Source organism: Haplochromis burtoni, unplaced genomic scaffold (assembly GCF_018398535.1).
Source record: "Haplochromis burtoni strain Fernald_Lab_line unplaced genomic scaffold, NCSU_Asbu1 Contig_787, whole genome shotgun sequence".
In the NCBI taxonomy this organism is placed as follows: domain Eukaryota; kingdom Metazoa; phylum Chordata; class Actinopteri; order Cichliformes; family Cichlidae; genus Haplochromis; species Haplochromis burtoni.
Window position 1 is genome coordinate 102,710 of NW_024583148.1, and position 11,159 is coordinate 113,868.

At 42.3% G+C, this 11,159-nt stretch overlaps 2 protein-coding genes across 3 annotated transcripts in view; one reads left to right on the forward strand and one right to left on the reverse strand.

Annotated features, from left to right (window-relative positions):
• proca (protein C (inactivator of coagulation factors Va and VIIIa), a) overlaps positions 1-1,042 on the reverse strand; it is a 7,050-nt gene extending 6,008 nt beyond the window's left edge. Inside the window, exons 1-3 of one of the 2 annotated variants that reach the window (XM_005950549.3) lie at positions 905-1,042; positions 608-671; positions 445-528 (exon numbers count right to left, since the gene is read on the reverse strand). In XM_005950549.3, the coding sequence (XP_005950611.1) occupies positions 445-514 (70 nt within the window). In that variant the 5' untranslated portion in view covers positions 515-528; positions 608-671; positions 905-1,042. The remainder of the gene's footprint in view (positions 1-444; positions 529-607; positions 672-904) is intronic. The other variant, XM_005950548.3, reaches the window with a different exon arrangement.
• Positions 1,043-2,298: 1,256 nt separating this feature from the next.
• Positions 2,299-10,772, forward strand: LOC102289095 (inner ear-specific collagen). Its single transcript, XM_005950550.3, has 6 exons — positions 2,299-3,039; positions 5,409-5,614; positions 6,553-7,024; positions 7,233-7,313; positions 7,704-7,784; positions 8,160-10,772. The coding sequence occupies exons 2-6, from the start codon at positions 5,591-5,593 to the stop codon at positions 9,071-9,073; spliced, it is 1,572 nt and encodes a 523-aa protein (XP_005950612.1). The 5' UTR covers positions 2,299-3,039; positions 5,409-5,590; the 3' UTR covers positions 9,074-10,772.
• Positions 10,773-11,159: the final 387 nt, after the last annotated feature.

Below are 11,159 nucleotides of genomic sequence, written 5' to 3' on the forward strand. Positions count from 1 at the left end.
GACACCTTAAAGGCCGGTCCGTGAAAATATTGTCGGGCATAAACCGGTCCGTGGCGCAAAAAAGGTTGGAGACCGCTGCTTTAAGGTCACCGTCCACTGGAGCCAGCTTTCTTCTGATTGGCTCAGGATCAGGTAGGTGTGCTCGCTGACCTCATTACCTGAAACTTTGTCCATGTTTAATATGAGCGCCCAGTTGAGGAACAGGTAAAAGCACAATAGGTTCACTTTCTTGGCAGATGAATGCTTTGTTGCTAAAACAGATTCCACGGCTGACCTGCTGACAGTGAAGCTCTCACATTATTTCCCGTCAGGTTTATGTAATTCAGTGAGACTCCAAGACACCCGTGTAACAGAAAATCTGTGGCTACCTAACCTCCGTGTCTCTTCTTTCTTTTACAGACGTATTGATGTTTACTTATCCCGTTCATCTTTGATCACACCCACCTGACAGACTGATGACTGACGGCGACCACAGAGCAACGACGACACACAGACAGAGGGCGAGGCGGGACATGACCTCGATCACTCCTGCAGGAAATCAGACAGTTATGTCTTTACTGCTTGTGTTTATCCAGTTAGCATTAACATCCAGCATAATGACACTTACAGATTTAAGGGGTTGAAAAGTTGAGTTCTGGAGGAGCTGCAGACGAGACAAAACCGAGTCCTCACTGTGAGTTAAAAAAATCTCTCAGTGGAATATTTCTACAATATTGATCAGCAGGGAACACAGAGGCCTCCAGTCAGAGGCGCACAGCAGGACACGATCACCGTGTGAACCTCTACGACCTTTGACCTTGTGAGCTAACAACAGCGCCACAGAGACAACATCCTAAAACGTTCACAGGACATGAAACAGAGTCACGGAGAAACGAGGGGCTTTCAGGAGAGTTTTGGTACTTACATGTGAAGAATGGAAGCCGTGGACAGAGACGATGCTTCGCTGTTTCTGCTGTGTTAATAACTAACTTCCAGTGTTTACTGAGAGTCCACAGTCTGCAGCTGATCGCTGTCCACCAACACTGTCAACACAGACCTGCCCTTTATCCTCCACCCACTCTGCTACACATCAGACCCCATTTTCACAAAATGTTACAAACCTTCAGACACTAGCAGGACGACGATAGTGTGGGACTTTTCACTGTGTACCCACCACACAATAGATCTGTGGTTATTCACCACAAACATGGACGTGGATGAAGTCTTCACGTCTCTATCATTTAAATCACTGTCTTTGGAAGCATGAACACCTATGACCCTACAAGACATCTGTAAAGATACTGAGCAAAGCCCAAAGCCTGTGAACCAGACTAGACCTTGGTATTACTAAAAGCTAAGATAATGTTGGCTGTTTGGAGTGCTAAGTTATCATCTAACGCTAGCAAGCTCAGTCTGTGAGATGCATTGAGAGACAGACATGTTGGTTATAACCATCACACTTGGTTGTGGGCAGAAACAGCTGGAGACACCACAGCCAAGTATTGCTGGATGCATGCTCAATCATCCAGGTAAGGAAATCCCAAAAAGTGGATGCTGTTCACCTGGGCGTAGCGTTTTCAGCCTGGTATCCTTTCCTTTAAAGTTCACCATCTGGTTTTCAATTCAATTCAATTTTATTTATACAAGATCAAATCACAAAACGTGAGAAGGAAAAACTCCTCCTTTAACAGGAAGCGACCATGCTTGGGCAATGTAAAGTCCCTGCAGAGGAACCAGGCGGGAGCCTTTCCCAGCTGCCACAGCGTGAGCGGCAGGACACACTCACACCTGGAGCCGATTTGCAATCACTGATTAACCAACATTTGTGTCTTTGGACTCTGGAGATGAGAGAACACAGGAAGGTCCCGACAGGCAGCACTAACCAGCACACCACTGAGTCACACACACAAAAAGCTGGAGCACAGACCTGCTGGAGGCTCCAACAGTACAAACAGGGTGGAGAGGTCATTCTGGGCTGCAGTTTTACACTTCAGTATCAGCTTCAGGCTGACGCTGTTAGACATTTAAACATAGTCTGTGAGGTTTGTGGCCATCCTCAACACATTTACATACAGCTATTTTGTTTCAGTGTAATATTAGTTTGTTTTCAATGTAATTTTTAATTTTTAAAAACATTTTATTGATCTTTAATATTTTTTAAAATAGAATATTGTTAAGAAAAATCCAGACAAGGAAGAAGGCACGAGTCCTGTTTTACACAAATATGGGCTCAGTTAGCAGGAAAAGCAGGACTTTAGCAGACATTTTTCAATTAAAATTATGGAACAAGCACAGAAAGAGTGTAAAGAGACTGGCATCATATAACTAATAATCCTCTGATTGGAAAGATATTAAAATCCAAATAGAAGGAGGAGAACAGTTTCTAACAAGAAAGAATAAGGAAGAAAAGCTTTTTGTCTCTGAAAGAGGACAGAGCACTGACTGACATTTATCTCCTGGAGATCCAGTGTCCAGGACGAGCTTTATTCTGGTCATAGAACAGTCTTATCCCTAAATGCTGGTTTCCAAGCAGAGCCGGCACTTAACAGGAATCAGCTGATTGTAATGATTTGAGCCAAAGCCAAAAGGTTTTAGGGGTTTCCCCCAGGAAACAGTTCATATCAGCATTTATAGATAAATTCATTCACTCAAGTATTTGACACTGTTTTAATTAAACCACAAGAATGAACATATATCAGTACAGAGTACCTGAAAGAGAAGCTGTAAGATTTTGCTATTAGATGACTTTGTGAGCACCTTTCTGAACCCTCAGCCTTGACATTAGTTTTTGTTCATTTCTGTTTTCTCAAAGCCAGAAACGACCAGAATTGGATGAGAGACTCCATGAAAAGAAGCTGTCACGTGACATGTCTGAGTTAAAATAGCTTTTGTGTTTGTTTTTCGGAGGAGAAATCCACAAAAGCTTCCGAAGTAAAGAGCCGGTCTCGTTGTCAGCTGCCGGAAACACCCAGAGAGCGAGCGGTTACAGGCGCGAACCCAGGCCAGCCTCCACAGTGTCTCTGAGCACCGCCTGCTGTGGAAACCAGGGCACTTATTAAGGTTAACCATTCATCTCCGTGTCCTCCTTTGTGCCTCAGCCTCATTCCCTCAGCTTGGTTTACTCGTGTGTCCTCAGCTGTTTTCATTTTTTCTGAATAAAAGCTGCCCTCGGGACATAAAGGAGCCATCTCTGGTTCCACAGGCGATTTTAGTAATTTTGAAAGTGATGTGGGTGGGTGTGGCCTTCCTGCGCTGGTGAGAGACCTGGCTGCTGCATTGTATATCTTTACTTTATGATCAGACTGCACATAGTTTATCATTGATGGTAAATCTATTATTACTTTAAGTATATCCTGTCAGAAGCAAAGAAAGATTTTAGCAACAAGTTTAACCCTGGAGCAGTGGTTCTTAACCTTGTTGGAGGTGCTGAACCCCCCCAGTTTCATACTAACCCCTCTTCAGTGACAAATAAAATACGATTTTTTTTCAAATTCAAGACATACATATGTTTTTTACTGGTGTACAAAATGAGCCGAGCATGTCACGGCAGAGGCTCTGCCGAACCCCTGAGACCGACTCACCGAACCCCTAGGGTTCGATCGCACCCAGGTTAAGGACCACTGCCCTGGAGGTTTACCTACCCCCAGTAAAACCAGTACAGAACTGCCAACCAGAAGCTGCAGTTCCTATAGTGGCCACTTGAGGCTGGCTCCAAAGTGACTCAGTCCCAGTAAACTCACATGTTAAAAAGCTCCAGTTCAGAGCAGAAATAAACATGTTTACAGGCTACAGGCTACTAAAGATGGTTTTGGTCTCTATAGCTAATTTTACCCAACTAGGCGAGTTTTTAACGAACTCGACTAATCGAGTTCTGCTGAACTGTAATGTTTGGGTGCTTTGAGGTGGATACCCGCCAGGCCTGGAGGTAACACTGTGCTAAATATACAAAATTCTAGTATTTTATTTATACATTACTTCAAAATAACTAGTTCCAGGGATGCAGCACCACATTTGACAGCTAGCTGTTGAAGCTGCCATCAAAATGACTGGGGATAGAAAGAGTTTTACAATGTCTGCCTGTAAAAAAAACCTTATGAAATAAAAGTTTGGTTTTACTAAAAATAAATAAAAAGCCACATGTTGTAAGGGTTCTCCACCAACAGGAAATTAAATTAGACCTGTTGTCTTCCACATGTCTAAGTGGTCAAAGTACTCAACCCTGATGGACTTGTCTGAGTGTTAATAGCATAGAATAAAAAGAATAAAAAGCATTTTACTGAGAAAATCATGGCGATCTGAACTTCACACATCGATGCTAAAAAAAGAAAGAAACCATGAGAGCGTGGTAAAAAGGACAGCGAGTACTCAAATACTTCGGTGCAGCAATAAACCGGAGCATCTGAGGTTCGATTCAATAAAAGTTCAGACTCAATGCTTAAATAAATACCTGCAGCTTAAACTTTATGTTCATTGTGTCATTGCTCTTAAAATTAGGCCAGTTTTAAATTTCAGCTACAAGTTGTTTTTCTTCCCAGGCGTATAATTAGTTTTTGTAATATTGTGTATGGAGACAGTCTCATGAGATGTTTTCATAGAATAAAATCATTGTCCTGCAGTAAAATGTGCTAATAAAAAGTAGGCTGCCCTTTGTGAAGCCTGGCTGCCTCCTCAGTGTTAGATTACTGCATTGTTGAACATCATGCTGAGTAAATTATTACAACTTCATCATTATGTGGTGGCTGTGGTACTTGTTTGTACTTAATCATTTGAACCTAATGATAAAATAGAAGTTAGTCAGAAATAATAGACACATAATTCATTTGTGCCACACAGCTTTTGGTTTACAATCACAGACAAAGTTTACAGGATTCGTTTTTAAAGAGGTGGCAAAAACTAGACGATGGGTGTTCTGAGAAATCAGAAAAATGAGAAAACCTTTGTGGATCTAACAGAAAATGATATAAAATCCAAAGGAACAACAGTGGCCAGACCTCCTGCTTCCATAAACCTGAACCTGGAGGTGCGTGTCTGCCCAGCAACATTGAAGCATGAACGACTAATCTAGTCAATAATCTGATAATGGTAAAGAGTGGATCAAACCACTGCCAGGTGGTCACAGGGACGATAAAGCACCTGCTGTTGCATCAATATGACAACACAGTTTTGCTCCTGACTTGTTCCTCACTCATTCAAACACGAGTTGCACAGATACACATCAATGGTTTGATTCTAAGAAAACTAAACAGACTCATTTTCTTTAGTCTTTCATGTTGTTTAGTTTTTTTATGTCACTATTGGTGTGATTGCTTCAGCTAGAGGTGTGGATAGAAATATTAAATGTGTTTTTTAAAGGTTGAGAGAAAATGGAGGGTGGAGAAAGATGGCACGATAAACAGAGAATCATCTCTTCTTTCTGTATCATGTCGCAGGCAGAACGCCCAGTTCTTCTTCACAATAGACATCCCTGCTGTAGCTGCCCTCCTCCCCATGTTTCCAGCCTTTGTCTGCAGGTGAGACTGAACCTGAAAGATGTTTTGTTTTGGCCGAGGCTTATAAATGCATCAAAGCCTCTTCCAGCTAGCTCATCTTCCCAAATCTGCTTCTCCAGAAGATGCAGCACAGCTCGGATGTGGCGGTGAGTCTCTCCAAAGCATCTCAGAGGATTTTATTTTCACGTCTGAGAGCAATTTAGGTTATTTTTTTAAAATGTATGCATCAAAAAAGACTAAAACTTTCAAAATTCAACTGCATGTTTCATCCAGACTGAAAACTTTTTATACAAGTGACAGTAAAAATTGTGTTTTTAAAACATTTTAATGTTTTTAGTTCACAAATCTTTTGTCGGACTTGAATGATTATTTAAAACTGATTTTATGAAACAGACCAGGACGTGTCTGTGAGGGCATCGTGTTGAGTGTCCACATTTTTGTTAGCGTTTGTCACATAGGACACTTATGCTTTTATATCTGTGTGGTGTGCCACAGGGGCCAGCTCTGGGATCGAGTTCATGCTCTCCTCGTCTCCACTCGGGGCATAAATGTCACAGACACAGCGTCTCTTAGCGTTTCTGTGCTGATGACACATGCATGTACCTAAACACTCCAACACTGGCATGTTGGCTTCTCTTAATAGCTGCCTTTTTACAACAGCATCATTTTATTTAGTTGATCTAAAAACAGAAATCATCAGTTGTGAAACTGTTAACAATCAGCTGGTTCTCTCATTATCAAGTCTTTTGCAAAGAGTTTTCCATTTCTTGAATATTTATTTCTTGCATTTTGAACAGCGCAGCTCAAATCTAATGCAGGCGTGTTTAAATAGTTTCAGAAGCAAATCTTATTTAATATTTTTTTGAAAACGAGACTATTTTGTGCACTTTTATCTCATCGGGTCTGAATTTAACGGCCTGTTTACTACTGAACATGAAATCCACTGAACACAGTGCAGAGCTGGAGAGATGCGATCACATCAGTCCTGTTTTAGTATCTTTACACTCTCAGGATGTTTGACAACAGATTTTACATTTCTGACCTCTAAGTACCAAATGCATCTTCTTCCTTCTTCCTTCTCCAGATGCTGACGAGGTTGCTCGGACTGCTGGTCTTGTCCACCCTCTGCTCAGCCATGTGGGTGCAAAACTACACCAGACAATACATTAGTGAAGAGGAAGGCTCCACATATGACCCCAACACCCACCACTGGCCTGAATCAGTTGACAGGCAGTTTAATGAGACTTCTAAGAAGCCTGATCACCCAACGGGAATCCCATCGTGGCCACCCGAGGCGCGCAGCGGGCCTCTTATGATGCCTCCAACAGGACCCCCATTTCCACACTATGGCAACAACTCTGAAGGTCCCAACATGCCCAGGGTGTTTGGGGTCAGTAACCCACCTTTGCCACCCATGCCTGACACAACAATCTGTGACATGCTGCTAAATGCACCGGTACCCCCGCCCGCCGACCAGATTCCATTTTTTTGCATCTGTCAATACTGCAAAGGAACCGTAGGACCCAAAGGAGACCGCGGAGACCGAGGTCTTCCAGGTAACCTGATCACTCAAAGCACCTCAAACTAAAAACAACGATTAAAATGTAAAACTTGAAAATCATTCATGTCTGAACAAATGTCAAGGATTTAAAGTTTGAAGCAAGGCAGACAGCAAGGTTTGGAGGAGGATTCCTCTTTAGTGATTTAATTCAAATTCAAATATCTGATTATATTGAAAGTAACCTGTCTTTAACTTTTGATCAGGTCCTCCCGGGAGCGCTGGAAGTAGAGGATTGATGGGGTTTCCAGGTCCCAGAGGGTTTACAGGCTCTCAGGGGATAAAAGGTGAGTTACACACCAGAGGGGTGTGTGAAGAAGCACATTTACAATAATCAGGGTCTTTAACATAAAGGTGTTTTTTTTACTTTCCACACTGAACTAATCAAACCGAGTTGCAACACAAAGCAACGCTGAAATTAAGAAGGGAAGAAAATGAGACACTGACTTCCTGTGATTTGAATTTATGCTTCTTCTCCTCACGTACTTTTCTATCGATACTGAATGAAATCCACCTTAAAACACCACAAACTGAATCTCATTGTTTTCTTTTTTGTTCCTCTAACCTGTTGTCATCTTTAAATGTATCTTTCAAAAAAAGCTAATAAGCTTAAACTTAGAATTGTTGGTTTTTCACTCAATAAAATATCAACTCACCTTTGTCTTCTCTGTTTACAGGCCAGAAGGGAGAAATGGGGGAAAAGGGAATGCAAGGTGCAGCAGGTTTCACTGGCACAAAGGGAGATCGAGGATTTAAAGGTGGGTCTAGATGGCATTATGGAGAAGGTCACCCTATTTAAAGCGTGGTTGGTAATACATGGATATTCACACATTTGTGTGAATGTAATTTTATGATGGTTTAATGATTTAACATTAGTACAGGGTGGGTAAGGTTTGGGTTCAGGCATAAAAATGAGATGATTTGAGTGGAAGATTGTAATTCCAAAGTGCATCCTGGAAAGATCCAGATGGAGTCTGGGCAAACTGGCCAGCTTCATCAGTCTACATACAGAAAATGGAGAGAAATGTGGGGATTCTTTAGGATTTAACCCACCTGAGTAAATACTGTTGGAAATTGTTCAGTAAAGTGTTAAACTTGATCGTATTCGTGATGTATGCTGTGGCTGTTTCCAGGGGACAAAGGGGACCAAGGATCAATGGGACCCCCTGGTGCATCGGGCCCTCAGGGGGAATCTGGTATATGCCCTGCCACCTGCGAGAGTGTGCCAGGTGCACCTGGTACCCAAGGACCACCTGGACCAGCTGGAGCCCGTGGCCTGCCAGGGGTGCAGGGTGCTGATGGACCCAAGGGCATAAAAGGTGATAGGGGTGACATGGGTTTGCCTGGAAACCCTGGCAGCGATGGTGAGAAGGGTGATCGAGGTGAGCAGGGGGTGTGTAAGTGCACAAATGGAACAAATGGTGCTGATGGCAAACCAGGGCAAAAGGGAGACAAGGGGGACAAGGGTGATATTGGGTCCCAGGGTATACAGGGCACCATGGGGTTAAAAGGCAACCAGGGTGATATGGGTCTCATGGGGCCACCTGGGCCCTGCTCTCCAGCCATCCAGTCAGCATTCTCCGCCTGTATCAACGAGTCATTTCCAGCTCACAACTTTCCCATTCCTTTCCCACACATCCTTACCAACCAGCAAAACCACCTTAACCGAAACGGCATCTACACAGCCCCCGTCAACGGCACCTACGTCTTCTCCTTTCACGTGTCAGTTGCTGTGAAACCGCTTAAAGTCGGCCTGTTCCGCAATTTCTACCCTGTGGCTAAAATAACAGAAGGAACCATCCCATCCACCACAAGCCACACGGTGGTCCTCAACCTCTACATGGGAGACCAGGTTTGGCTGCAGGTGAAGGACCCCACCACCAATGGCATGTACACTGATACTGAAAGCACTAGCACGTTCTCTGGGTATCTGCTGCACCCCGACTCCTGCGAATTTCCTCTGGGCAGAAATCACTACTTCCCACAGCCACATCATGGACGCTACACCTGGGATGGTCCCGACCCTACCACCACTCCACCAAATTAGTTTCTTTTCAGTTGCACAGTTATAGATGAGGCACAACAAGCATCCAATCAAATTCTCAGTGATTTTATAACTGCAAGTTTTAAAGGAGGGGTATTCTAGCAATGAAGCAATGACAATTGTTAAAATAGGTTTTTCTACCAGAGTTATGCTGAATACAAGTTCTACTGTAGGACCACACTGTAGTTACTACTCAATTAAATAAAATCAGGTTTTATTTCTTGGGTTAAATCTAATTCTGTTTGGTTGTTGAAGCTGGCATCACCTAAAAGGAAAGGCCAGCAAAAAAACCCAACAATAAACACACAAAATCCTTCTTGAAGTATTTGTCAACACTTAGCATGTTAGCATATCCAGGCAATTATTGTCAAACGATGTCTAAATGAACCTTAATTCCAACTCTTCCTGGGACAATAAAAACAAGTCAAATGAAATAAAAAAGCGTTACAATGTTGCAGAAGACTAATTTAAAAACGTTTTCACCTGGAAGTCACATGTCTAACAAACATTCTCCTGACTGCAAACATCTCTCGTCTCTTATGTCACACTTAGATGAGACAAAAATAAACTCCCCCTAAAATCAAGTCCTGTTTTACTGGTAATGCTAGTGGCTTCAAGTACTGGTTCCAACTAAAATATCTTCAATCACTATTTGAATGATTTGTGCTTACTGACTTTGACGAACCTCTCAGTTATCTGTCTTCTTGCAACAGTTTAAAGACAGGATGTGTTTTCCCTGTGACAGATTGGAGGCCTGTCCAGGATGCATCCTTCCTCACACCCAGTGACCGCTGGGATCAGCTGACACACAATTGGAAAAAAGAAAGAAAATTGAACAGCCATAATACCCTCCTTTTAAATGTGGCTATGATTCAACACTCATATGAAAATGCATCTGGGCTTGTATATGCCAGCATTTGATCATGCACTAATCAACTGTTAGAGCGCCCTTTTATCAGAAAGCTCATTTAGCAGCAGAGGTTTTAATATTTTTGATAGAAAATGTAAATACGTGGATCAGCTGCAGGCGATGGAATAACGTCACCACAGGTCTGTTGAGACGGAGGTTTAAAAAGTTTACAGTGACGGAGCGGGAACAGAGCTGCGACGCAAACGAGACGTCGAGAAATGAAGAAGGCTGAAGACACGGCAATGAGACGTGCCGGCAAATTCTCCACAAAATCAGTGAAATTCTCTTCAGGTTCATCAAGTAAAAGAATCATAATCTCCACAGATCTCCACAGTACACATAAATATTTTAAAAGACATAAAGAGTGAGAACAAGTGCCATTATTTTCTTAATGTTTTCTTAATCTTGAAGAAAATCTAATTTTGAATGTAGGATAACTGATTAAAGGCTTTTCTCGCTATTTTTAAGGTTTTATTTTTTTATTATATGATTTAAAACAAAGGTTGTACAATGAAGCTACCTGTGAAACTATCACCGCCTGATGTCTCGCAACATTAAACTTCCACTTTGTAAAAGGTATAATCTGTAAAACCTGCGACACCATCAGGTGATGTTGGACATGTGTTTGGGCTCAGACAGTAAACGGAGTGTGTTGCATGTGTAACAGGTTAAAGCATCGTTCACCTTCTCTGAGGTGTTTTCAGCGTCCACACCGTGTCGCCTGTTTGTGCTTCAGGTTGTTGCGATCTGTGCATCGTGGGCTTTGTTTGAAATTAAAAACTTTCACCTAAACTTTGTGTTTGAGTTATTTTCAGCAGCAGCACATTTTCTGGGTCCCCTGCTCCAAAAATTAACTTGTGACACGAAGCTCGTGTGCAGAGCAAAACCAGACATTGAGCCCGGCTGCTCCCAACAAACTCTAAACTTTAACACACTGCAGTTTATTCTGATTCAGCACTTACTGCAAATTCATCTGCTAATAAAAAATCTCCAACGACGATCATTTTTCACTTAAGGTGATTGTTAAATATGGATTGTTACAAAAAGAACACAACATTTTGTTTAGCTGTGCATTTCATGACACTCACCTCACACAATAACAAAAGTTTTGTTTTGAATGCTGTTAAGAGTCCGGTGCAGTGTGAGCTGATGTAGATCTGCCGATGAAGAGTCTGAGCT